Source organism: Fusarium venenatum (genome assembly GCF_020744135.1).
Source record: "Fusarium venenatum strain MPI-CAGE-CH-0201 chromosome Unknown EDB82scaffold_2, whole genome shotgun sequence".
Lineage (NCBI taxonomy): Eukaryota > Fungi > Ascomycota > Sordariomycetes > Hypocreales > Nectriaceae > Fusarium > Fusarium venenatum.
The window spans coordinates 7,086,503-7,110,868 of record NW_027072130.1 but is presented as its reverse complement, the minus strand read 5'-3'; the positions used below and the strand labels follow the sequence as shown (position 1 = coordinate 7,110,868).

At 49.1% G+C, this 24,366-nt stretch overlaps 6 protein-coding genes across 6 annotated transcripts; 3 read left to right on the top strand and 3 right to left on the bottom strand.

Annotated features, from left to right (window-relative positions):
- Positions 1 to 238: 238 nt before the first annotated feature.
- On the top strand, positions 239 to 1,707 carry EDB82DRAFT_500752 (Snf7-domain-containing protein). The gene is made up of 4 exons (XM_065608633.1): positions 239 to 469; positions 535 to 810; positions 869 to 1,530; positions 1,587 to 1,707. Exons 1-3 carry the CDS (start codon positions 464 to 466, stop codon positions 1,277 to 1,279), a joined length of 693 nt encoding a protein of 230 aa, XP_065464965.1. The 5' UTR covers positions 239 to 463; the 3' UTR covers positions 1,280 to 1,530; positions 1,587 to 1,707.
- A 1,500-nt stretch (positions 1,708 to 3,207) lies between these two features.
- Positions 3,208 to 5,260, top strand: EDB82DRAFT_183499 (phosphatase 2C-like domain-containing protein). Its single transcript, XM_025735779.2, has 2 exons — positions 3,208 to 4,660; positions 4,708 to 5,260. The coding sequence occupies exons 1-2, from the start codon at positions 3,422 to 3,424 to the stop codon at positions 5,200 to 5,202; spliced, it is 1,734 nt and encodes a 577-aa protein (XP_025586451.1). The 5' UTR covers positions 3,208 to 3,421; the 3' UTR covers positions 5,203 to 5,260.
- A 1,897-nt stretch (positions 5,261 to 7,157) lies between these two features.
- On the top strand, positions 7,158 to 11,639 carry EDB82DRAFT_183098 (uncharacterized protein). The gene is made up of 4 exons (XM_065607153.1): positions 7,158 to 7,722; positions 7,781 to 7,968; positions 8,062 to 11,361; positions 11,413 to 11,639. Exons 1-4 carry the CDS (start codon positions 7,649 to 7,651, stop codon positions 11,457 to 11,459), a joined length of 3,609 nt encoding a protein of 1,202 aa, XP_065464964.1. The 5' UTR covers positions 7,158 to 7,648; the 3' UTR covers positions 11,460 to 11,639.
- A 1,032-nt stretch (positions 11,640 to 12,671) lies between these two features.
- EDB82DRAFT_183271 (uncharacterized protein) lies at positions 12,672 to 16,320 on the bottom strand. Its single transcript, XM_025735777.2, has 4 exons — positions 15,344 to 16,320; positions 15,012 to 15,281; positions 13,171 to 14,960; positions 12,672 to 13,116 (listed from the first exon to the last, which is right to left on the bottom strand). Exons 1-4 carry the CDS (start codon positions 15,955 to 15,957, stop codon positions 12,755 to 12,757), a joined length of 3,036 nt encoding a protein of 1,011 aa, XP_025586449.1. The 5' UTR covers positions 15,958 to 16,320; the 3' UTR covers positions 12,672 to 12,754.
- Positions 16,321 to 19,097: 2,777 nt separating this feature from the next.
- On the bottom strand, positions 19,098 to 20,238 carry EDB82DRAFT_525185 (yeats family-domain-containing protein; the record flags this gene model as incomplete). The annotated part of the gene is made up of 5 exons (XM_065609136.1): positions 19,098 to 19,121; positions 19,190 to 19,257; positions 19,383 to 19,775; positions 19,844 to 19,992; positions 20,120 to 20,238. The coding sequence occupies 5 exons, from the start codon at positions 20,236 to 20,238 to the stop codon at positions 19,098 to 19,100; spliced, it is 753 nt and encodes a 250-aa protein (XP_065464963.1).
- A 1,801-nt stretch (positions 20,239 to 22,039) lies between these two features.
- On the bottom strand, positions 22,040 to 23,659 carry EDB82DRAFT_537013 (uncharacterized protein). The gene is made up of 3 exons (XM_025735773.2): positions 23,072 to 23,659; positions 22,604 to 22,991; positions 22,040 to 22,550 (listed from the first exon to the last, which is right to left on the bottom strand). Exons 1-3 carry the CDS (start codon positions 23,297 to 23,299, stop codon positions 22,456 to 22,458), a joined length of 711 nt encoding a protein of 236 aa, XP_025586446.1. The 5' UTR covers positions 23,300 to 23,659; the 3' UTR covers positions 22,040 to 22,455.
- Positions 23,660 to 24,366: the final 707 nt, after the last annotated feature.

The window sequence follows — 24,366 nt, the reverse complement described above, 5'->3', positions numbered from 1 at the left end:
TGAAGGAGCGAGTTTCAGACCGAGCGGCATATTTTGAGGAAAGACCAGAAGAAGGAAATATGTTTGAATCTGTAATGTTACGTGACGATGGCGGTCGGGTGTCGAGAAAGAGGCGAACAACTCAGTCAACGATGGCTCCACTTCTGCATGATTTTTGCTACGTACCGATGTCCGATTTGATTGGCGATGGTGCGCGGACCACGCGGGCTCTTATCTTATCCTGGTCTACCAAGGTTGGCCCAGACTTGACTGATTACGTAGAGACCTAGTTTCCGACGACGACAAGGCCAGGCCAATCCATATCACGCATCTTGGCTTGGGTTTTTTTCCTGCTGCCTCGTGATTACTGCAGCCTATTTACTCTATTACTCTAAAGGGCCTCCTTCTTCTTTACGATAAACCGACGTTCTTCTTCGACAACCCTATCGTCTTTCACCGATCCACGACAACTGCCCCGCTCACCATGAATGTAAGAGCAGCGGTGTCGCGCAGCCGCATAGCGCGCTCATGATGGCTAATTCGCTCAATGCATAGATCCTAGAATGGGCATTTGGAAAGCGCATGACGCCTGCGGAGCGCCTGCGCAAGAACCAGCGCATGCTCGACAAGGCCATTCGCGAACTTGACCAGACGAGAGTTAAGCTGGAGAAGCAAGAAAAGACCCTTATCCAACAAATCAAGACAAGCGCCAAAAATGGGCAAATGGGAGCCTGCAAGATTCAAGCCAAGGATTTGGTCCGCACGAGACGATACGTCGAGAAGTTTTACAGCATGCGCAGTCAACTACAAAAGATTTCACTACGTCTCCAGGTATTTAATAATTGCCGTTGGAATATAGACAGAAGAAAGCTGATTGGCAACGCTACAGACATACAGAACAAACGAAGATATGATGCAAGCTATGAAGGGTGCTACCAGGGCTTTGGGAAGCATGAACAAGCAGATGAACCTTCCCCAGCTCCAGCGAATCGCCATGGAATTTGAGCGCGAAAACGACATAATGGATCAGCGATCAGAGGTCATGGACGATGTGTTTGACGATGCTATGGATGTAGGAGTTGAGGAAGAGGGTGATGAGGTGGTAGAGCAAGTTCTGGAGGAGATTGGTGTTGACTTTAACCAAGCGGTAAGCCAAGGATTCCTTTACACTTTGCGATATCTGTTGCTGACTCTTATCATAGCTTGGCGAAACCCCTACCGCATTAGGAACTGCAGCTGTTCCGGAGAGCAGGATTGCTCAAGCAGTTGGCGGCGGCGGCGGCGGCGGCGGAGGTGGTAGTGGCGGCGGAGACCCCGTTGATGATGATCTCCAAGCAAGACTGGATAGCCTGCGGAAATAGACGAGCGACAGGCGATTATTGGCGTTTTGTTTAAACATGTCAACCCGATCGTGCCAGGTGAAATGCTCGTTTATCAATTAGTCGGATCACAGCAAGGTGACAGACCTGATAAACAGATTGTCTATGGTCGTGGGAGAAATTGGCGATTTCATGGCGCTACGTCTGCTGGGGTGCATTGGTGTCCGGAGCACTGTATTTTAATTCTTAGTTTTTCGACCTTTTGGTGGTATAGGAAACGATACTCGCCGTTTTGCGAATTCTATTTGGAAGATCATTGGCTGGTTGAATGTTTCATGGTAAGTATGTACTGTAATAAGGTATCACTGGAGTTGGACCAAACTTACACTACCTAAGCTTGGTGTAAGCTTCTTTTGTCATGCGGGCCGTTGCAGAATGTATATTTTGTTTGGGTTAATGTTAATTAATGCGGAATACACCTTGCACAGAATTGCATAAGGCCGAGCGGCTGTTCTACAACAAAGGCATCACGTTCATGCATTGATGGAGCCCACTCTCTTAGCGTGTTAGCAAACGACTGCCTACTTATATCGGATAGGATGGCAGCCTCGGAGTTACACGTGTACAGCTAGCTACGGTCACAGAGCCTGGTCTCATGAGATTGTAATAAACCAAGTTCGGCCTTTTGTGCGGTTTGTAAGAATATGTATTCTAGTCTCCGGATATCCCGGACACTGCTATTTGATTGAGTTCTGCACTATGAACAGAATGTATCATTTGCTTTGGTTCTCATCATAGGTAGGTAATAAAAAAAAGGGTTCGATATATATGCATTCAAGTGGTAGCAGAATGCCAAAACATAAAGCAAAGGATATAGAAAATAGACAACGCAAGAGCGGGTCCAATATAGTATATTGACTAATGTCTTTTTTTTTTTTCTCTCAGTCAAGTAATGTCAAGTTTTCCGAGCTGTGAGGACATCTCCTGGAGTTGACTTGTCCTGAAGATCAAATCCTATCCTACCTGGTGATCATGGATCCTCGTTCCCAAAGCGCTAAGCTGCGCGCTCACCAGCCAGTGAACGTCACTAAAGCGATGATACGTCAGTGGCCAACAACCAGTGACGGTCACGGTCTGGGACCAACTAAGCGCAAGGTCCCCGCCCCCACTCGCCCTGGCTTCCATTTGATCAGGGTAGCTCGCCAATCCGTTTGCTTCACTCAGCTAGCCCCAGATTACCAACTGATGGAACGTCTCAACCAACTCTTCATCAACTACGACACGACTCTGCACTTACCCGTCTTGTATTAAGCCATAACTTAACCGATCTCTGGTTGCTTTTTCAAGATTTCATTTCTACAGGGCATCGTCTTCTTTCCTCTGAGCATTTCCTAGTTCGTCTTGTTCCCGTCCAAATACCCTTCCTTTCAGTCTTCATCAGGTACGTACGTTCATCACTATCCCCGCCAATGCAATCGTTCCCTTGTGGCGTATACGTCACGTTCCTTCGGCCTGCGATACATAAGCTGTGAAGCATTGCGCATTTACACAACCCATACGAGCTTGATTTTTGTTTTATTCACCCACAACCCTGCTGTACGTTAGCTGAGACGCCTCGGATGTGTCATCTCAACTAAACTGATACACTGAAGTGAAGACAGCTGGAAGCAAGCTTATCGGCGATTCGCGCGCTGAGCTACATCATCGATATCTGTCCAGCTTGCATCGCAATCCCCATATGCTCATTATCCTCTTCTTTTCTTCATCCGTTGATGCTTGGCAACACAGAGTCAAGTTTAGATCTAAGTTCTCTAACTCTTCCAGGCCATCCTTGCGCCAACGAATCATAGACGCCAAGCTGGTTTCGACCAGCACCCCGCCCCCTACGTTTTCCACAACGATACACTTTCCAACTGCTACCGCAACGGCTCACGTGTAGTCACCATACACAACTTAAGACTCCCAAGGACGACACAAACACATCCGATATTCAACGGCATTAATCGTGCTGGTAAATTCATCCGTCTGTGCCACTCCACCTAGCTTTACTTTGATCCTACCACAAGCTGGCGAGCAACAAGCGTCGCAGTCTCTCCTCGACTGGAGGAAGTCTGCTGAATAGAATGTTTGGTGGCAGTTCCAACAACTCAGCGGGCAACAAATCCGAGAGCGATTCGAAATCCGACAAATCTCCTTCTCCTGAGCCCGGCTCAGGCCTTAGTGCCCCTGCTCCCATCAAGACAACTGACCAGGCTGCGAGCGGTGAAAAACGTAGCGGAAATGGCAGCCCACCAACTCGCCAGGACGTCAGCGGACCGAGCGACAAGAAGCGCAGAAGTAGTAGCGTCAGTAGCCGGGCCAGTAGTCTTCTGGCCTCTGCAAAGAACTCGCTCAACTTCTCTTCCCAGAGCAGTCGCAGCGGAGGCTCTGAAGTGAGCTCGCAGACATCTCTTCAGAAACTCGGCAAGCAGGATCCTGCTCTTGCAGTTCCTCAGGGCCAACATAATAATTCTGCCGGAGACTCCATGCCCGGACCCAAATCTACATTTCGTGTTGGCGTTTGGGAAGATAGGAACAAGAAATGCCGCCGAACTATGGAAGATACTCATGCTTTCCTGTACAATTTTGTGCAGACCCCAGCTTTGAACGATGCGTCAGCAAAGGATAAGTTGGAAGGTGATGACTTGGTCACCTCTGATATGGTTGAGTCGGACAATGGCTACTTTGCTATCTTTGATGGACATGCTGGTACGTTCGCTGCTGATTGGTGTGGCAAAAAACTACATATTATCCTCGAGGATATCATACGCAAGAATCCCAATGCTTTGATTCCTGAAGTTTTAGACCAGGCCTTTACAGCTGCCGATGCGCAGCTTGAAAAACTTCCGCTGAAGAACAGCGGCTGCACTGCGGCTGTCGCAGTGTTGCGCTGGGAGGATCGGGCCTCAAATGATCGATCCGCCATCAAATCCGCCAAACCAGAAGAGCCTATCGAAATGGATAAGGCCAATGATGGAGCATCCAACGACGAGGCGACTAAGGCTACAAATTCAAAGGGCAAGGGTAGCGGACGGCAGCGCGTACTATACACCGCGAACGTTGGCGATGCCCGCATCATTCTCTGCCGAGGTGGAAAGGCTCTACGACTCTCTTACGATCACAAAGGTAGCGACGAGGTCGAAGGCAAACGCATTGCCGCTGCCGGCGGGTTGATCCTCAATAATCGTGTCAATGGCGTACTGGCTGTGACCCGTGCCCTTGGCGACGCTTACATGAAGAAGCTCGTTACGGGCCATCCTTATACCACTGAGACGGTCATTCAGCCCGATAGTGACGAGTTTATTATTATTGCTTGTGACGGAGTAAGTTGTGCCCCAGATTACAAGGATCAACAAGCTAACTATTATAGATCTGGGATGTATGTAGCGACCAGGAAGCCGTTGACCTTGTCCGCAACGTGGAAGACCCCATCTCAGCCTCAAAACAGCTTGTCGACTATGCACTGAACCGCTTCAGCACTGATAACTTGTCTTGTATGGTCGTTCGGCTTGACCAGAACAAGGAAGCTGTGGTAGAAGTGGAAGGCGCAGCGTCACAGGTCAGCGAGGCAGACAAGATTGTCAGCGAGACTAAACAAAAAATTGCGGACGGTACAACGCCCGCCGTCGGCGTATCAGCATCTAATAGCGCGCCTCAATCTGAACCTCCTATAGCTGTTCAGGAGGGCAATTTTGTGCCGACTTCTCTGGATGACATAGTGACTGAAGAGCCGCCCCATGTCGCAGATCCCAAGTCGGACGACGTACCTATACTGAATAAGGCAGCTGTTTTGGAGGCTCGGAAAGACAAGCCAGCAGAAGAGAAGCAGGTTGAGGAAAAGGAGAAACCTCCTGGGCAGGAATAATTCATGGATAAGAAATCAAACACAAGGCATGATAAACACAAGCCAAATTAGTTTTTTATGGTCTCAGAGCAAAAAGACTATTGAGCATTGTGAGGATGGAATATGGATGCAGTGGTTTACCGCGTGTACTTTGACATGACGCTGCCTCCTTTACTCCTTACACCACGAGCTGCAAGATGAGGATTAACATGATATGCGAGCGAGGATGCTCTTGGGGGTTTGGTCTCACGGCTCGCATACAAAGCTGAAAGAGCCTGAATAGTATTGTAGTTTCTGTCAGTTAGTTGAGCAACGCCGTACATGCACGATGAGAAGCATGGCATATTCTCGAGTGTGAAAGTGCGTTGCTGTATGGAAAACGAATATGATTACGCCTCGAAAGAACATTGACGGTATTAGATACACTTGGCACTCGCGCTAAGCTGGTGAAGTTCTTTATAAAACCCGGCATCTCTGAAGATCTGCGGACAATGTATCTATCGAAAGAAGACAGAACTAAGGTTTGTACCAGGATCTTGGTAGGCTTACCACGTTATTGTTTCTTGCAGCTTCGCCAGGAGCTTCCATGCTTCTAGCCGGGCAGTAGCAGAAATTAAGACTGAATCGCTAGTCTACCCTCAGGCCCCATAACGATGATTGCAAATTACAACATCATCCACTACACTGCAGAGCGAACATTTGAACTGTAATTGAGACCGGCCAGGCAATTTCCTTGGATTAACTGTCGTACAATCGAGATGAGATTTGGGGGAAATGGCGTGCAGCCAGACTCAAGTTTATTTAGGCAGTGTATCGGTATCGGTATCGGTATCGCCGTTTTAGACTGATGCCTTATTTTACTTGTTTCTTTCTGTTAGCCATTACCCCTGGTTAGCCAAATGATGCCTTATTACTTGGGCTCAAACACTTCCGGGTCGCCAATGCAGGAACGAGAATGAATCAACGTCAAAAGCTATTTTGCTAGTCCACAGTGGAGAAGTCGGAGCGGGAGAGGAGCTTGGGTTCTAGGAGGTGCTCGGTTACTCGAGTGGCTGGAACTGGAACTCTAACTTACATAGATAGTAGCTTATGTTGGTGCTATATCTTGCAAGGTGGGACGAGAATGATTTTGGATTGTGCGAGTCATCTAATAGGCAGTAAATGGTATCTCTTCACCTAAAAAGCTGAAAACGCATGCATGTTTTGCTTGTCTGAAGCAAGGGGGAGAAAGGCCGCCTTGGCCGGATAGTCATTTCGTCTAGCATTTCTCTTGCCATCTACTTTAAAGCTTCAATTTTCTATCTCCTTACATACCTAGACCTATTTACCCTTGTGATTATGCGCGACATACGTATGATAGACAGAAACACAGACACTTCACCTGTCGTACTGTAGCTTGACGGCTTCGCCTGTGCCTGTGTGCTGGTTCGTTCTAGATGTCTTGAAATTGGCCCAACCCCAAAATGGGACAAGACGCTATCCATCCTTCATTCCAGCACAAAACCACCTGTCTGGTTGGCGTGTGATTTACACTTTAACAAGACATCATTATCGAGTAGTTGGTATTTTAGTCACGTCAGTGACGACTTATGAACAGAGACTAGCCAGCTTTTGTCGTTTGCTGTTGTGATTCTTTCGACTATAGACTTGCTCTTCTTGTTTGTGTCTCGAGCCCATGCTGCCATAGTAGGAATAGGCTAATACAAGCAATTATTGGCCATTCCCGATCTGGTTTTGTTACCACCAGGTTTCATCAATTTGATCAGTGACTATTGATCGGCATAAACGGGGTCGACAACGACAGGCCTGCTCCATTCTTCAGACAAACATTCCTTCTTTCTTCTTCCTGAAGACTAACGCATAAACTTCCCCAGAGGCCGATTGATATCTGATTCACTGCCGCTTGATTGCACGACCTGACGAATTGGCCGGTACTTGTTCAAGAGCAAACGAAACAAATCTTGCCATCCTAGTTAATCTTGTCATCAATCCATGGTTACGATATTAACCCATGTAGGTTGGCAGTTCTGCCCCTGAAATCTGGTGCTGCCGCCCCTTGACCCGCATTGGAAAACCCACCAGGCAATCCATCCCACCCGTTAGTTACGCTTCCTCTCGACTGGAAGAGAAAGACCCCGAAATATATTGGACCGGTCCAGCTCTACTACTCTACTCGACTGATTTGGTAGATTCCCCCGTCTTTCGGGAGAGCTTCATTCCTCTTTCTTTTGCGTTTGGTTTCGTCTTCGGTCTCTGGCTCTGTCTCGATCGATATCGACTCTTGATTTTGTCGGCCGATCCGCAGCTTACCTGCTTATCACTTCCTTTCACTCATTGTTTATTTAATTAGTATTTCTTCTTTTGTTTCCATATGCCTGTGGTGCAAACCTAGGCTTTCAACTCCTACTTTCTTAATTTTCCACCCCCTCACTTCTTTACTTTTTGACCTGGTGGCGATAGAGACATCATGTCGTTGAATGGCTTGGACGACCCGAAGGTCCAGGAAGCCTACGAGGCCGCTGTCGCTGAAGCTGGAGGATGGTATGACAAAAACCCTGGGCTGATTAGGAATCAATCGTGATCTAACTTTCGTCTTCAGGTTCCTGCTCAAGTACGCGAGTCGCGATGAAGTCGAATTGCTGGGTCGTGGCTCAGGCGGCGTCGTCGAGGTGCGCAACAACGTCACCGAATACGAAGATACCAGCCCTCTGTACGGATTCTTGAGATACAGAAGGAGGAACGTATTGATCAAGTACCTGCCCGAGGACTGCTCCCGTCTTATTCAAGGTCCGTACTGGCACCCCTCCTTCCCTGCATGTCCTTCTTTGTTCCCAGTGTGTGAGTTCGTGGGGAGTGTACTGACTTGTTGTCGAAATGTAGCCAGGGTAGCCGTTCATTTCAATGCCGTTTGCGATCGATTTTCCCCCTACGATACCATCTTTGAAATCACCGATGCCAAGGAGCTCAGAGATACTAGGCTGTCGGCAGCTTGTTCTTTACATGCTGCTTCGGGTTCCACTTCATCGTCTACAAGCTCACTGCGCCGAAGGCGATTGATGGAGATTGCGGAGGAGGAAGAGGACGAGCAACAGCAGCGCGCCACCAAACGCCAGTCAGTTGCTGAGAATGACGATGACGGCGAGGTTCGGCCAAAAACAGCCAAGACAAGCCACGACCCTGCTCCCCATACAGAACCAGTTACCTTGAACTCAGAGCTTGCTGAATCTCCAGAGGAAAGTAAATTCACTGACGCGTCAACGTCGGAAGTACCCAACTTTGTCGGCGCTGACGAGAGGCCTGATTCATCTGGTGACCCGGAAGCTCTTCCACGATTGTCATCACAATCAGGTCGACCAGATCTGTATCCGTATTCCTCATACAATTACGGTAAGCCAAAGGTCAAGCTTGGCCCCCGCCCATCGCTTGAAACAAACGGCCGACCTCGTACTGCGGGTTCATATCGTCCTGTGTCGCAGATGCCTTCTGGCTTTAAGTTGTTTGGCAAGGGCTCCAAAAAGGAGAAGAACAAGGACGACACCGCAACTACCGAGGATACTCCTGCCGAGGACAAGGACAAGGATACACCGCCTGTGCAGGACGAACTGCAAATCACCGATACAGAACTCAACCGACCCACGACAAGTTCTGGAGTTTCGATTTCTGGTTCCGCCATCTTACCCGCACCACCGCCTGCGAAACCCACAATTTCACCCGAGAAGGCAAGATTAATGAAGGCCATGAAGCTCCGAGAAAAGAAGAAGAAGGATATGGCGGTCGAGGCTGACGTCTCGTCACCGCCTGTCGAATTTCCCGGACCCAGTGAAGGTGGATCGTCTACGGATCGTGCTGAAGACAGCGAAAACCAACACGACCCTGAATTGAATCAGTCGTCGATGTCGAACGTCGACTCAGGAATTGGTCTTGATGGTTCTTCGGTCTCTATGAATGCTGACCAGGCGTCTGATCTTGCGCAAAGTGATTCTCACCCCGACAGCCCCATCATTGCATCGTCCGAACCCGAGATGTCCACGAAGGCCTCTTCTCTTTCTGAATCGACCGATGACACTCTGCACCCTAAAGACGAGGATGCACACAATCGGGATCAAGATAAGAAGGTTGACACCAAGGAAACCTCGGCACAGAGTACAAATGACGAGAAAGCTGCTGTTGCAGCAGTTGCGCCGGCCAGCGATGATTTACCGCCTAAGAATGAGAAGCAGCCCGAGGACGCGCCCCTCGATCAAGTACCCGACGCTGATACCAGTATTCCGGAAAACCCAGAAAATCCAGAAAATCCAGAAAACGCGCCCGAGACTACCGAGGCTTCGGCCAATGTCGACAAAGCTGACGAGCCTCTATCCCCTACGACTTCTGCCTTGAAGATCCCCAAATCTAAGTTCTCGACACAGGATTTGCGGTCAGCAGCGAACGCGGCTCCGTCATCGGCCTCCAACTCTCCCCATCGCGAAATTGAAGAGAACAAGCCAACCATTGTCACTCAAGAAGTTGTGGAGACGAAGGAGGACGACAACAAAGACGAGGCTGAGGGGTCAGAAACAAAGCAACAAAAACGCAAAGCAAACATCGACCCGATCAAAACACATCTTACGGAAGATAAAGACCCTCTGTCTGACGAGGAGGAGGACCTGATGGACGAGCTACACGACGCGACTCTTCACGAGGCGAAGCCTATGACTGTTGCTAAGAGTCCAGTCACCCCTGTGTTCCCTAGTCCAACCAAGAGTGAACGATCTGCTGTCATTTCCCGAACTGTCTCGAATCCTGTGCACGGCAAGCTTCTCGCCCCCGGCGATGTCACTACAAGCTCGGCACGATCTGTCAGCTCGGGAGGAGCTGCTTATTTGCACAAGATTGCTCAGCAACCGGGTGGCCCTACTCTGAGTAGAAAGGGTACGGTGGGATCGAGTATTTCACAGCGCATCAAAGCACTCGAAAAGCTCTCAGCCAGCACTGGCGAGACTCTTAGCCCCGCCCCTACTGCTTCCGCTCGGGAGAGACCATCTTCGGCATTTTTCTCCGTGCGTAAAAGTCGAGAGCCGTCTCGATCTCCGTCCGTGGTAGACCGCACCAGCTCCATTAACCGTTCAAACCTTCGAACACCCCCGTCGCGATCTGGCGAACGCGACGAGTCGCCCGATAGATCCAGACAGACACGCAGAGGACGCTCAACATCAGTGGCTAGTCGCTTGTCCGTATTTGAAGCGAACCCTTGCGAAAACGATGGCTCCCCTGGTTCAGAGTCGATCTCGGTTACTGCCAGAATAGTCCGCGATCCCAGCCAGAACGCAGCCAAATCGTTCGAGCCTGCTAAAGATCCGTCTGAGTTTAACCCCGTGGAACTTCAGGAGTCACCTTTGTTGGTAGATCACCAAAAGGCATCGCCAGTCTGGTCCCCTCCTACCTTTCAACCGCCAACGGAGACCATAGTTGAACGCAGGATGTCAAAGGACGACAACGGAGACAAGGAGGATCAATCGAGGCGGTCTTCACTCAGTGTGGTTAGAGACTTTATCCACGACCGTCGCAAATCCCTCACATCTCCTTCATCTGATGTCCTTCCCAAGGGCTCTCAATCTCCAACTCGCCCACCATCGACACACCAGGGCAAGCGGCTGTCAATTAGCAGCCGCCGATCATCATTCAGTCGTGAGAGAGAAAACGTGCTTTCTCCTTCTGCAACCACCGAGAGCTCCATATCCGGTGATGAGACTAAGTCCAGTGGCGAGAAGATGAAGTCCCGAGCTGGTCGATTTATGCGCCGCCTCTCATCTCTTTCTAGCTCTCGTGGCAAGACTACACCACCGACTGTTCTCTCACCAACCGTGCAAGAGGAGCAAATCCGCCCTGCAACAAGTGGACCCCCATCCATCGTCTCATTCATGGGAGACGTCAACGTGCAATTTCCTGACAACTTGCTCTGGAAACGTCGTAATATGTGCCTAGACTCTCAGGGCTTCCTTATTTTGAGTGCACTCCCATCTCAGAGCAGTCGCACTGCTCAGGGCACCAAACGCTACCACTTGAGTGACTTCCGAGCACCATACATTCCCGATGTTGAAGTTCAAGAGCTCCCCAACAGTGTGGTATTGGACCTTGTCGATGGCAGCAGTGTACAGCTTGCATGCATGGACCGTACGGGACAGGTCGGTATCCTTCATAGTAAGTTCTCCTAATACAAATACCCAAGTAATATACTGACAGCAAATGCAGCTCTCCAAGAAGCCCACGCCAAACACGCGACACCATTCGCGTTATAGAGGGTGGTTCGGAGCCCTGCTCAAACGACTGGGTTGAGCCCAAGACGTCGTTAAAAGCAACCCAATGCTCTTCGATTCGTTGATTCCACCATTTCCTATATACGGCATCATCGTTTGCTCTAGCCATAAACCGTCCCACGTCTCGCTATACGTTAACGGCCTTACGACATCTTACTTATCAACACCTTCGTCTGATAGTATATACTACTGGCTTAGGTGTCTAATACACCATCGGATGCCCGGTTCTTTAACCACTTCACCGATCACAACCGGCCTTACATATTCCCTTTTAAACACATCACCCACAAGGCTTCATATAATTTTCTACTTGTCTTCTACTCACATGTAAATTATGTACGCATGATACCACAACCCCTTCCTCTCATCTGTGCAGCCCCGACGGCTTTCTTCTTTTTCTTCTTCATTTTGTACTTTCTTCATTTTTACTTTCTACATACAAGCCCCGTTTGTTTGTTCTTCCTTCTTCTATCTATAGCTAGCCTTATTTCGTTGTTAATCCCACACCGAACTGTCAATTCCTATCATAGGACGCATATCAATGTTAAGGGGGAGAACACAGTTGGATAGGCAGTGTACGATATTTCACTATTTATTGGGGATGGCGAAAAGGAAGCTGGTTGAAAACGGACCAGATCGAGGTAGAAAGAAAAACTATTGATCCTAGACCTATCGTCTGATACTCCGTGACATGCATAACATGACAATGCAGCAAACTGTTTACAGGTACTGAATGTCAAAATAAAAAAGCCTTGTAACAAGAATGTTCTTAGAGTTTTTATATTTTTATAGTACTTTTCTAATCTTTCGTATCATCATAATGATTCTGCCATTGTCGATCCTGCAGACTATGCAACTGAACTTCAAACCCAAATCCGAACTTGTGATGATGTTTCCATGTCGCCCTCCAAATAGAAGCTAGATAGTATGTAACCAACGCCCTGAATATGTTCTGTTATTTTTGCCGTGGCTTTTTGCCATTCGACAAACTCCTCACTGCTACCGCTGCAACAAGTGTATGGTCGTTCTTTCACTATGCCCCCATTTCTGTTTCCAAAAACGGTGCATTGACGCTCAGATAATCCCCCTCCTGTTGTAGTCATTGTCTTCATGGGTTTCTGACAGTGGTTTCCAACCGTAGATCACCCTGTAAAACGAAGAAAAACATAAACAGATAGCCGTCACCTGAGGTCAGCATATCTGTCGTGTATGTTGATAATTATGTGCAACCGAAGACTTTGAACCAAATCGATGATGAAAGGACCAAGACAGCTTAATTAAGCGTGGCTTGTCGGAGGGCCAGAAGAGGGATCTAATCCAGGGAACTGAGAAGGATCCATGGCCATGTACTCGAGGAGATCGAGGCCGCCGACATTAACGCCCTCGGGACCCATTGCAACGGAGGGATTCTCAACATTCTGGAAGAAGGCCGGCCCAGGAGGAAGATACCACATCTCGTTGCCTTGATGGTTCCAGTCTTCGAAGAGGCTGACATCCATATTGGCGACAGCGTTGTCTACGACTGTGGGCGTTGATGGACCCAAAGGGCCCTGACCGGGATAAGGGAAGTTTTGCGCTGAAAGATCGAACGGTGTCGCTGAGATGTTGTTGGCCTCATGGGTAGCGGCTTGAACTGGGGCTAATACGATTCTGTTAGTATTTGCATAGGTTTTCCTATGTGAGAGTTGCTTACCGTTACCATTTAGCCCATCCCTAAGTCTCTGCGCGTGGCCTCCAACCCAGTTGGGGTTATCTTCTCCGTTTGGAGCCAGGTTTTCACCGTTATGCGTATGCCCATCTGGGGCAGGGCTTTGCCCTCGGCCTGAAGCCTGTTGCATAGTGGGAGCCTGGATGAAACGGTTGCGGAGGCGGCTCGTGAGAGACTCGAGAAGGTCTGCAAAACGGATTCCCAGGTGAACGTCATCTACAACGCAGTTTCGAAGTGCTTCGACGGTTGCATCCATCAACTCAATGCTCATCCTCACATCTGACCGCGGAGCACCAAGAGCAAAGGTCTTGAGCAAGAACATAGCACCACTGATAATGCGGAAATATGTTCGTACAGGAGCATGCTTCAAGTAATCGCCTGGCAACAGACCTTCGACTACTGTACGAAGCAGGTTCCGACTTCCTTCCACCACTTCGCGGATGTATTCCTGATCGTGCGCAGTAAAACCTCCGAGTTGACCGAGGGGAAGCTTCCCATAGTTTATCATTGTCTGAGGTGACAACTGCGGATGCCCCCCATTGACAGCTGCTGCTCCATGATGCCCAGAGTGAGCCGTTGCTCCAGCTTGGGCCTGGTTGGTACATCGCTCGACGACTGCTTGCAGTGAAAGGGAGTTGATATAGATACGCACGTATTGATACTCGATCGTCAGAATATGTCGAATGAACTCAGGAAGTCGGAATAGTTCAAATTCCCTCCACCAGTCGCGTAAAATAGGCTCGAACTCTTTAAGAATGCTGATATACTTGCCGTTTTGAATGATTTGTGTCGTATGCTTCCGGGAACGGAAGATCTTTTCGTTGCCCATTTCCATGGCGTTACTGATGCCGGCCCAACAGTGAATGATTTGATCATCCAGTTCCAGGTCAGGCACATAGTTGAAGTTGTTTCCAACTGACGAGGGATTCGTGCCTGGGGTAGTCCCGTCGCCAGTGTTGGGTCGGAATCGAGCAAGGGCAGGATCGCTTCTCCTGAGGTGAGCTGGAGCCATGTTGGTCCAACCGAGACGACCCGCGAGCTGAGTGGTATAGATGAGTAACAATCGCTTGATTCGGAAGGCTCTTTGGCGATACGATTCCTCCTGATATTCAGGCCGAGTAATAGCATCGTCTCGAAGCAACTCATCAATGTCATCAAAAACACCCAGTTCATATGCGAGACCGTTTGCAGTACTCAGCAGCATCCAACACATGCGGTCACTTCTCCATGCCGGCTCGAGCCAGCTCTCGATCCTCTTGCCTCCAAAACCGGGACCCAAAGTTTTACTCGGATCCTCATCAGCGGCGGTGATGGCCTGGAAGGCGGCTTCCATAGGCAAAACTAATTCATCGGTTGCCTCAGTAGGTGGGAAGTGCAATGCACGAGGGTGCCATTCGGTCAGAATCATCAACGACTCGATAGTTCCAAGAGTTCGTAAGCTGCCCTTGCGCAATCCCCGCCAGGGCGCTGTGCTGCTTGTCTGAGACTCGTCGAAAATGGCACTGGTGCTAGGTGGGACACAAAAGCCACCACCAAAGGCTTCTTGTCCCCATAAGCATCGTTCGATCATGCCACGGAGGTACATCCATAGTTGTTCATGAATTGCATGGGATCGGCAATGGCCGCCAGTACCAGGCATTTGACGATATCGTGAGGCAATCGTCAGAAGAGTAACTGTTAGGATAGGCTCCTCATAGAGCAACGTAACATGCGACGAGGGGTTGCTAAATGTCGGCGGTGATATAGGCGTCAAGGGGGACAGATATTTGTAGTAACTATGAAGGTTAGAAAGGCGATTTTATAGCTGAGGACAATGCCAGTCTTACTAGTCAATATACTCGATAGCCTCGAGGGCTGTGAACCAACCGGCGCGAACGAATCGAAAGCGTTGCCATGCCTTGATGGCTTCAGTATATCCAGGCTGAGAACTGAGTTCGGGTCGTGAGAGCTCGGGATCGATAGGCTGTTCTGGTTTGGGCGGTCTGGAGGTTGATCTGGGAACATAACCGTAAGGACCAGTATCCACGGGTGGGGGCCGAGGAGCCGCTGGACGAGCAGATGAAGTGCTCTCTCTGCGCTCGCGTTCAACGGCAGGACTATTGAGTATAAAATTAGCTTCTGGACTAGCAAAAACCGAAAGTCTAGTCTGAAGACATACCTGTCTGTGGCTGCTTTGTAGAGTAGATCTAGTGCATCCTGCGGACCAAACACGCCGCGCCGCATAACAGTTTGAGCCTCAATGTTTTCCAGTGTCTGGTTGGCATCGCCTTCAACTCCCCATTCGCTGTTCCGTCCGCGACCTAGTCTGCTGCCGTCAGGACGACGTAGCGGTTGGGCTTGGCCATGCGAGCCTCCGGGAGTCAAGGGTGCATTGCTGTAAGATCGGCGTTCGATGAGCGGTGGAGGGCTGTCGTTGGCATTGACCCTTTTGCGACCGTTCCTGATGATGTACTCGTCCTGGTCGCTGCCATCATCATCCGTCTTGCGCTTGCGACGAGTAGCACTGAAGAAGCATTCTTTACTCTCTCTGCGACAGCGCACACAAGGAGGGTCGTGAGGGTTGTCGACACTACCAAGATCGCATCGCACTTTGCGCCGACGGCAGGGAATGCAAGCCTGGTAAACACGCTTGTGCTGAGGACCTTGGTTTGCGTTCCCGGTCGACTGCCCGGGGGTTTGTTGTGCAGAACCTTGCGCAGCGTTGTTAATTGAGGCTGCAGGACTCGAGTCGGAGGCCCCGGAGGTCGGATGGTTAGCACCGTACGGGGCCATTGCCAATGTCTGACAAGATTCGGAGGGAAGAATCGTTAACGGAGTCGGCGATCGAAATTGAACGGCGCGGGGGGAGGTTTGGAACGGCTCGGCGTCGACGTCAAAACGTCGCCGTTGCCGTGTTCGTAAACGGCCGAGCTCAGCTAAGAGCTAACGAGGCTCAAATCTGACGCGACGGAGATAAAAAAAAAAAAAGATCTATAAGGCTGATAGGATATGATGTCGCGTTTCGGTTTGCGGCGGTTCGGGGAGGGAATGTGAAGAGAGCGCGGGCCGAAGAGAAGCGGACTGGGGGGATAAAGGACCTTTTTGGAGTTCTCCTCTAGGTGCAATGAACCAAGAGACCGGGCGCAAGGGTTTTGACTCGAAGTGCCCTGTGCGTGATTGTTATAAACTAGTACGTACCCTGGTTGATATGATAAAGAATGAGTGGAAGAATATGAATGGATCCGCCATCGAGGTTGGTACTCGATGCGGGGGGAGGGATCACCTACTAACACGACCTAGTAGCATTAACTCAGTCTTAGCTCGAGGACAAGACTCGACCACAAGTGGCCAGTGCAGGGTCAATTCAATGGGAATCTGTTGGTCTGGGCGATCTTCAAAACGGTAAATTGTCAAATGAGAGGTGAGAACTGACAAGAATCATGGGGTAAAGAGTCTTTCTTTCTTGTCTTTTCCTGGGGGAGAGCTACAGCACGGCCATGTCTATTCTGGGGGTGAAACATGCAGCAAATGTACATCAGTAAACATGATAGGTTGGATGGTTTTGGAGCAAGGTCACGAGTCTCGTTGCTCTTTTTTTCTGTTCCCCCTTTGTCCAACAACTTCAACACGTTGTTGCGAACAAATCAATGTGAACTTGGGAGGCGTAGTACACACCAACATGTATCAGGTGACGACGTGTCAATGTGATACTTTACGTATTAAATAACAAACCTTACAGGTGTCATCTCTATGAACTTCGTTAGCTTATACGCCAAGAGACTTCTGATGGGAATGTATACCTAGCTCTGAATACTCACCGTCTTCACTTAATTCGTGACCTTCCTAATCAACAGGTATTCCCCAGTTCCATTGATCTAAAAGACAGAGCTTTCAGAGTTTTCAATGGCACGATGGAAGGTCTAGAAGGATAGAACAAAAGAACCCAGTAAGCCAAAAGTTCGCGTTATCCCGAGACGGGCAACTCGATAATCAACGTCGAGCCTCATTGGTTCGCCCAGAGTTTGCTATCGTTTCGCTGCAAAACCGCTGCAAGCGATCGAGAAACCAGGGGCCAGGTTTCAATCTCATGCAGCCATCAGAGACTCAAGGATACAGACTACATACGTCTCTGATATGATGTGCTGAAAGAAATACTCCGAACCATGTTGACTAGATGGGTGTTTATACTTGAGAGCAAGACTAATCATCTTTCCTGCGTATAGGTAGTGAGAATCCATTGACAACAAAGACTTCTTTATCAACATCTACACCGCATTAATCCAAAATGACCTTGATCATCAAATTCGCTTTGCGATAATATGCATCAGCTCCGCCCCTCCCGTACTTATCGCACAACCAACCAATCGCCAAGTTGAGGCGCATGTCACGTTGACGACGCCTCCATCTTCTCAGTGTTTGACCTACGTGTCGGCCCATCAGAATTTTCCAATATCTACTTGCGCATCTCGTAAAATGTATCTTGAACAAGAAGGACGTGAAGAAAATGCAGTCTCAAGTTATCCCTGCTGTGCATTGGCATGCATGCTCTGCTATATCCTTTACGTCTTGGCTCTTCGAAATCCCCCGACACTCCGCAATGTATAGGGGTATCCTTGCTTTCCTTTTATTCGTCAATGGTAACTTGTCATCGTGTCGATGCCATACACACTCCTTTCTCAATGTAGCTGTTAGATCGATCTTTGTTCGGTGACATATAAATCTCTGCCCTCCAAGATGTCCAGCTCAGAAAACATCCAGAGGAATGTTCCGGGGCAACCAACTCGACGGTTGAATTTCTGGGTGCTTACAAATGATAAAATCACCCGCAGCTCTTGCAAACGACGCCCTATTGAACGTCATAATGTGACTTACATGTAAACATCCAAACCACTGGGAGAATCCTTGCAACACTACCAGCCATGCGTACGTAACAACAACGCAGTCCAGCGGAGAGTAGCTCCTCGCTTCCTTATCTTCAGCCTCCACTATACCCATCTGCCGAGCATCCCGTGCTCAGACCAAGCAGGTAGTCAGGTCCCCGCTCACCTTCAAACACAAGGTGATACCTTGGATACTATCATTGCATCTCACAAGTGACGGTATTAACAAACAGTACAGTGCCCTCGGTAGTGTTATGACTGAAAAGCTTGATGACAGGGAAACCGGTTTCCATTGTTTGTAGCTTCTAGCCCAGTATTGGGCTCAAGAGATCAAGTTCCAAATACAAAGCTCATCATCAGTTTCTTGCTTTTTAAGCCAGCTTTCCATGAGATATTCAAACGTGCATGAATGACATAGCAGCGACTTAAGGGCCATGGGTAGATCCAACGCATAAAAGTCCATCGACCAAACTCATATGGAGAAAGCAGCCGGCATCCGAGAGCAGCAGGCCTGGTGCTCCCGTTTGAACTACATGACTACTTAAGCAAGACACTCGGTCACACGCCAGGGAAAACGGTAGTCTTTCAACTCCCGATCCGACATCTGATCGATCCGGCCCGTCAAACTGATCGGCCGAGGCCGGGCCAAGGCCTGATGTTATTGGCTGATCTCTTTTACATGCCCGTCTTCCGGCGTCGAGATTCAACTCCCTTAAACTCTGGTAAGGAACTCGTTTACAGTTTTATGCCAACACAACAAATACAGAATTGCAACCAACCTCTTACACAAAATGATTTAACACGAGAGGGTGATCTATAATTTAAAACTTCCCGAGCGATAAGCGAGAACAAAGTTCTTTATAGAATTGTGACCAAAACCTCGTCTTGTTTCAAGGCTCCTTCCTTACCCCTTTCTGTCGTCCTCTTTCGTGCTCATTAACTCGTCATTTTCCTAAATCCCATGGTTACAGCAACTCCCAAGCGCAGACTATAGGCCCTATCGTCGATGGAATAACATTAGGGGTGGTGACATTAAGATATGGTAGCAAACATCTAGCTGACAAGACCCTTCTTAGCCTGTTACCGGAGCGCGTGGTCAATAATTGGTCTTTGTATCATATCCTCGGCCATCAAGGAGAACTTACAAGGTGATCCCAAAGCTTTGAGGTGAGACTGTCGGGCATGGTGTAGAGATCAATGGAGAATTCTCCGGCTTTAACCAAGTCATCCACTATTAGCCACCATACACATCAACTACAATGCAAAGATAAGGGAGAGGGTATGCAGGGAACATATGTTGGGTGTTTGTGCATTCGTGACGCGGGATTGGGAACTTACCTTCAACATCACTTCTTATGTATGTGTCTGGCCCCTTGTTCTCGTTGATGATCTGGATGACACGGAGCAGATCCTCCTCCTCAAGCTTTTCCAGCGATTCAGCGATCTTCTCATAGTCGTATTTTTGAGCGCTCTTCTTGGTCGCGAGCCCCTTCTTCTTGGGACGGTGGTCGTCGTCGGTAGGGAGGGGGCCAGTTTCGCGCAGGCGCTCCTGCAAGCTCTGAGAGGGGTTCTTGAAAACCACAGTGTGTGTTTGCTCATACTTGGTCTGCTGGAAGTTGAGATCCTGAATGATGGGCGCTAGCTTCGTTTTCTCCGTGGTGTAGCAATCGATCGAGATCTCGAACTCGCCCCAACCCTCGTTCTTGCACGTAAATGGGGCTTTGGTAAAGCCTGTTGAATAGCGCAAACTAATCAGCGTCTCTGGAAATCCTCATCGCTAAAACAAATATCGAACATACTCTGGACGGGATTCTCAAATGTGGGGTGCAGGTTGTAGACAACTTTGGTGAAAACATCGGCTGAGCGCTCGTTGCCATCCTCATCGACCATGAAAACCTTCATGCTCCATTCTCGCATGGGGAACTGTTCGACTGGCGAGGGCTTGTCACTAATGATGTACTTGTCAGCAAAGATCGGCCGTTTTCTCCCCCAGCAAATCGGGCTGTCTTCATGGACGGTACGCGACCCTCACGATCCAAAAAGCGTCGCAAGCTGGGAGGGAGGCGCAAACTTACATGACATTCTGCTCGGTAACGACCTTGACTTTGCGCTGAAGCGAGACGTTAGCTTTAGTTTTAGAAGTTGACAATAACAATTTTCGGCTTGATGATGCTGGGCGAGTGCGTGGGGCCATGATGATGAGTTCTGGGGTGCTCAGTCGTTGCGCGATGCGGACAAGATGCACAGTATAGCTGCGCGGTAACACAAGCTATTGTGTAAATGAAAAACGAACGAAAATGCGCTGGTACTGGCCAGACAGGAACGTGACAGCAGCAGGTGGTAGTAAACACGAATGTGAGCAAACGAGGGTGATGATGAAATAGTAGCCCGAGTAACAAATAGTCGCGAAGAGAGAGCAAAAGGGCGAGGCCAGGCCGGCCGTCGGTGGAGGGTTGAGAACCTTAACAGGCAGTGCGTGAATCGCTATTGCAGCTGTTAGATAGAAGCCATCATGGGCATCTCATCTGTGGCTGCCTGCTTCTGGCTGTCCAACCCAAGCGCGCAACGGCTGTCACTGACATCGGCACTGCGCTGGCACTTGCAGTTGCAGATGCAGATGAATTTATGTATGGAGGCAAACATCAACAGACCGCGACCAATCTTTGCAGAGTCTCTCTCACCGCGCGACACACGTCAATGTTGAAACAGTGCAGAGGAAAGCAAAGCAAAGCACCACACACCGCAACCATCAACCATCAACCATCAACCAAAAAGCTGCTCAGCCAAAGAGACTGCAACAGGCGGGAAAGAACTCAAGCAAACAGACAATATGAACGAACATGTGCAAAAGGGCGGCCAGCACTTGGAATATACATCGAATCGACAGAGAGTAATCCGATGCGAAAGGCTGGGATTTTCAACTTACCTCAACCAACATCTTTTCTGTTGTTCAGAAACAGCAATTGAGAGAGTCGAATAGTCAGAGATGGGGGAGATGATGAACGGCCAAGATGATTGACGCGGATACACAAGAGACGCACAATGTCAATGAAGAAGTATGGATTGGGTTACAAGGGGACAAATTCCTACAACGAGATGGATGGGAGACGTCGGAAAACGGAGAAGCGCCAGCAACTGGACAGAGCTGAGGCCAGTCCCACGGCGGTTGGTTGGACGGGGGGCCAGAAGCAGAAGGGAAAGGAAGGCTGGAGTGCAGGGCAGGCGCGATTGATGGATGGGGTACCTGCCCAGAGACAACTAATGCTGAAGCGTGAACCTGAGAGAACAACACGACACGGCATCCAAATTCGACGCTTTTTCGACAGAAATTTTGGGAATAAAGACGTGGCAGAAAATTCAATTAGGAGATGGAAAGAGTTCAAGAGTTAGCCCATCATACAGCCAGACTTTGGGTTATATTAACAAAGACATACTTTGTCCCTGTACTGGTTGGGGGCCAGCTTCCAAAACACGACACGCTGAATCACTGCCCTCTCCACTACAATGCTCCAAGCACCATAACCGCGTCGGGCTGGTCTGAACTGGGCTCCGTGCTTTTCCTTGGTTCAACTGCATCATGACATGGCCCATTTTGTCTTTTAGACTATCGCGATGACGTGAATGTCTTGCTATCAACCGTGGTTTTAGTATAAAGTTTCGATCCGTATCATCTTTACAGCTCTTCGTCAGAGCTAGCAATACTTCTCATTTCACTGGGAGGATCACAACATTGCCTTCATCCATTCTTTAACAGTTGTACGTACAAGAAACTGATTTGGCTAGAATGGCATATCAGGTAAGTAATAGTTCACACTATCTACAAAGCATCACATACACGCCGTACAACGAGCAGTGACATAGTCAGATCCATTAAAGAGACTTGTCAGCCACATCTGATCTTAATCCATGAGCCACAGACACCTCCAGCAACTTTGAAGCTTGGCAAATAACCAGTCGTAGACAACAACAGTTCACACGATAAAAGGAATCATAACATCTATGGAATTTTTTTCTTTTACTTCTTTAACAGAGGGTGCTATGTGATCTGATGTTCCTATGATGCTAACTAACCATCCGTCCATCCATCCACTGATCCGCCTCGAGGCTAAACTCGAACAGTTCACCTCAAGAAACCTCTGTCCTTAGGAATCTCTATCTATCCATCTTAAAAACCGTACTGGGGGGAATATAGTGTTGTGGCGGGGTTGTGGTGTGTTGCGTGTTTGTGTGATGGGTCAAGCATCGCAGCAATGTGAGATGCCTGCGTGATGCCGTGGCATGCGTTTTGGGAGTGTTGGAGTAAGACTTTTCAAGATATCGCAGGACTACGAGCGATCGTGAGTCGTTGAAAATATCGAGATCGAACTCCGAAAGGGCAGGGGAATCGGGGAGGGTTCTAAGTGCGAGCTGTTTAGGAAGGAGGAGCCTCGGCGTCCTGAGCCTTGTTGAAGATCTCCTCGTTCTCCTTCTGAGCCTTCATGAAAGAATCCTTGAAGTTGTTGGCGTCTGAACACAAGTTAGTAATGGGTCCTGTCGCGCGTTTCATCCAGAAAACCTACTCTCAGCGTTGGCGAATCGAATGGCCAGGGTAACAGCCTCGGGCTCACCCTCGCTGACATCGGCAGCGGCGTTCCAGACCCAGCTGCGGTCGGAGCCAACGTTGGGGGAAAGCTTCATCTCGGGGACGATGTAGTGGTTGGCGCAGACCTTGAGGGTCTTGTCGCGTCGCATCACCAGTCGGGTCTTGCCGTTCTCCTTGTGCTTGAGCAGGCGAACGTCACCAGTACCACGCTCCTTCCACTCGCTGCTCTCCTTGACGAACTTGAAAAGCTTGGCGCGCATCTTGAAAGTCTGCTCCTCAGCCTCCTCGTTGGTCTTGGTGTCAACCTTCTCGGTCAGCTTGATGACGGGCTCGAAGTGAACGTCCTCGGACTCGGGAGCATCCTCCTATATAAGCGAGGCTGGTTAGCATGGAACGTTTCGAGGGGAACGACTACAGCATGCCATGCTGAGACATGTCAACATACCTCATCGCCCTTGGCGGCCTCAGCAGCCTCTCGCTGAGCCTTAGCGCTGCCAGAGTTATCGCCGCGCTCCTCGTCTTCCTTCTTCTCCTTCTTGGCACCGCCGCCGAACATGGAGAAGACGGAGGAGGATGTAACAGGCTTCTCAGCAGCAACCTCAGCCTCGACAGGCTTGGTCTCCTCAGGCTTGGTCTCCTCGACCTTGGGCTCGGTGGGCTCGGAAGCAGACATTTTGGCGGTTGATATGATCGGTTGTGAATATGGTTTGAGTCTACTGCCCCTCAGACGTCAGCAACTTTTTCATAACCCAGGATCCTAGTCCCGCAGTCATGGCTTTTACCCCTCCTCAAGGAGGGGCTCAGAGCCATGATTGCCCACCAGGGTGTCAAAATGCAGACAAAAAAACAGCACGAGTCAAGAACCAGCAGAGGCGCACTATACTTACCAAGATAAGCGAAATGTGGTTATGAATATGCTTCGAGAAAGCAAGGGGTGGTTGGGAATTTATGTGATGATGGTAGATGGTGGAAGTGGGTTGCGGTCAAGGTCTGGTGATTTGTTTTCGTCCTTGTTAGGCTGCCGTCCCGCCTAAAAAAACTGAGCAGTAAGTTGCCCCTCAATTTCCCCTGTTGTGCCCTGTTGATTCTTAGGCATGGCGAAAGTCCATAATACTGGCTTTTGATTGGGAGTGAACTTTATCTGTGGCTAAGTACCTCGTGGGCCAACGATCGCCCTGTCGGTACATGCTTGTAATGATTCAAGATTGGTTGTGGGGTTACTCATCATATGGAACTGCAACAGACTGGATTCAACATTAATTAATGCGTACACTATGACTAGTTTCATCATAAGGGTATCAACTGCAATTACTCGTAATTTTGGTGACAAGAGAAGGGCGGAAGCTGTTACAAGTGCTGAGACTTTGTGATCCCGAATGTCCACATCAAATAACGTTGGGAGAGTCATCTTAATCCTCCAAATAAGTAGCTCCTTTGGGCACTTCACGATGGACTCATTTCATCACTATGGAACTGGCCTCGAATGTCATAACCACTAACAAGCACTCAAATACCACGCACGATTCAGGAGATGGGATGGATTCAATTACTATTCTCTTACAGTAACCCCTTTTCCGTTTCCTATACATGCCGTTCGCCACTCAGCAACGGCCCAGCCCAGATAGAACACTCTCAAAGCTGCAGAAGAGGCATCAACCACATCGACTACCTATTGTGGAAATAAAAGGGAGTAAAGCCAATAAAAGCAAGTCAAACACGTCTACAAATGGTATGAGACCC

Excerpts from the sequence above, each read along its gene's own strand:
- EDB82DRAFT_537013 (XM_025735773.2), bottom strand. The coding sequence starts at position 23,299 with ATGTCTGCTTCCGAGCCCACCGAGCCCAAGGTCGAGGAGACCAAGCCT. Across the intron at positions 22,992-23,071 it reads AGGCCGCCAAGGGCGATGAG|GAGGATGCTCCCGAGTCCGA; the intron begins GTATGTTGACAT and ends TCGCTTATATAG. Across the intron at positions 22,551-22,603 it reads TCGATTCGCCAACGCTGAGA|ACGCCAACAACTTCAAGGAT; the intron begins GTAGGTTTTCTG and ends ACTTGTGTTCAG.
- EDB82DRAFT_183098 (XM_065607153.1), top strand. The coding sequence starts at position 7,649 with ATGTCGTTGAATGGCTTGGACGACCCGAAGGTCCAGGAAGCCTACGAG. Across the intron at positions 7,723-7,780 it reads GTCGCTGAAGCTGGAGGATG|GTTCCTGCTCAAGTACGCGA; the intron begins GTATGACAAAAA and ends TTTCGTCTTCAG. Across the intron at positions 11,362-11,412 it reads ACAGGTCGGTATCCTTCATA|CTCTCCAAGAAGCCCACGCC; the intron begins GTAAGTTCTCCT and ends CAGCAAATGCAG.
- EDB82DRAFT_183499 (XM_025735779.2), top strand. The coding sequence starts at position 3,422 with ATGTTTGGTGGCAGTTCCAACAACTCAGCGGGCAACAAATCCGAGAGC. Across the intron at positions 4,661-4,707 it reads TTATTATTGCTTGTGACGGA|ATCTGGGATGTATGTAGCGA; the intron begins GTAAGTTGTGCC and ends TAACTATTATAG.
- EDB82DRAFT_500752 (XM_065608633.1), top strand. Across the intron at positions 811-868 it reads AGATTTCACTACGTCTCCAG|ACATACAGAACAAACGAAGA; the intron begins GTATTTAATAAT and ends GCAACGCTACAG.
- EDB82DRAFT_183271 (XM_025735777.2), bottom strand. The coding sequence starts at position 15,957 with ATGGCCCCGTACGGTGCTAACCATCCGACCTCCGGGGCCTCCGACTCG. Across the intron at positions 15,282-15,343 it reads TACAAAGCAGCCACAGACAG|TCCTGCCGTTGAACGCGAGC; the intron begins GTATGTCTTCAG and ends TATACTCAATAG. Across the intron at positions 14,961-15,011 it reads GCTATCGAGTATATTGACTA|TTACTACAAATATCTGTCCC; the intron begins GTAAGACTGGCA and ends TAACCTTCATAG.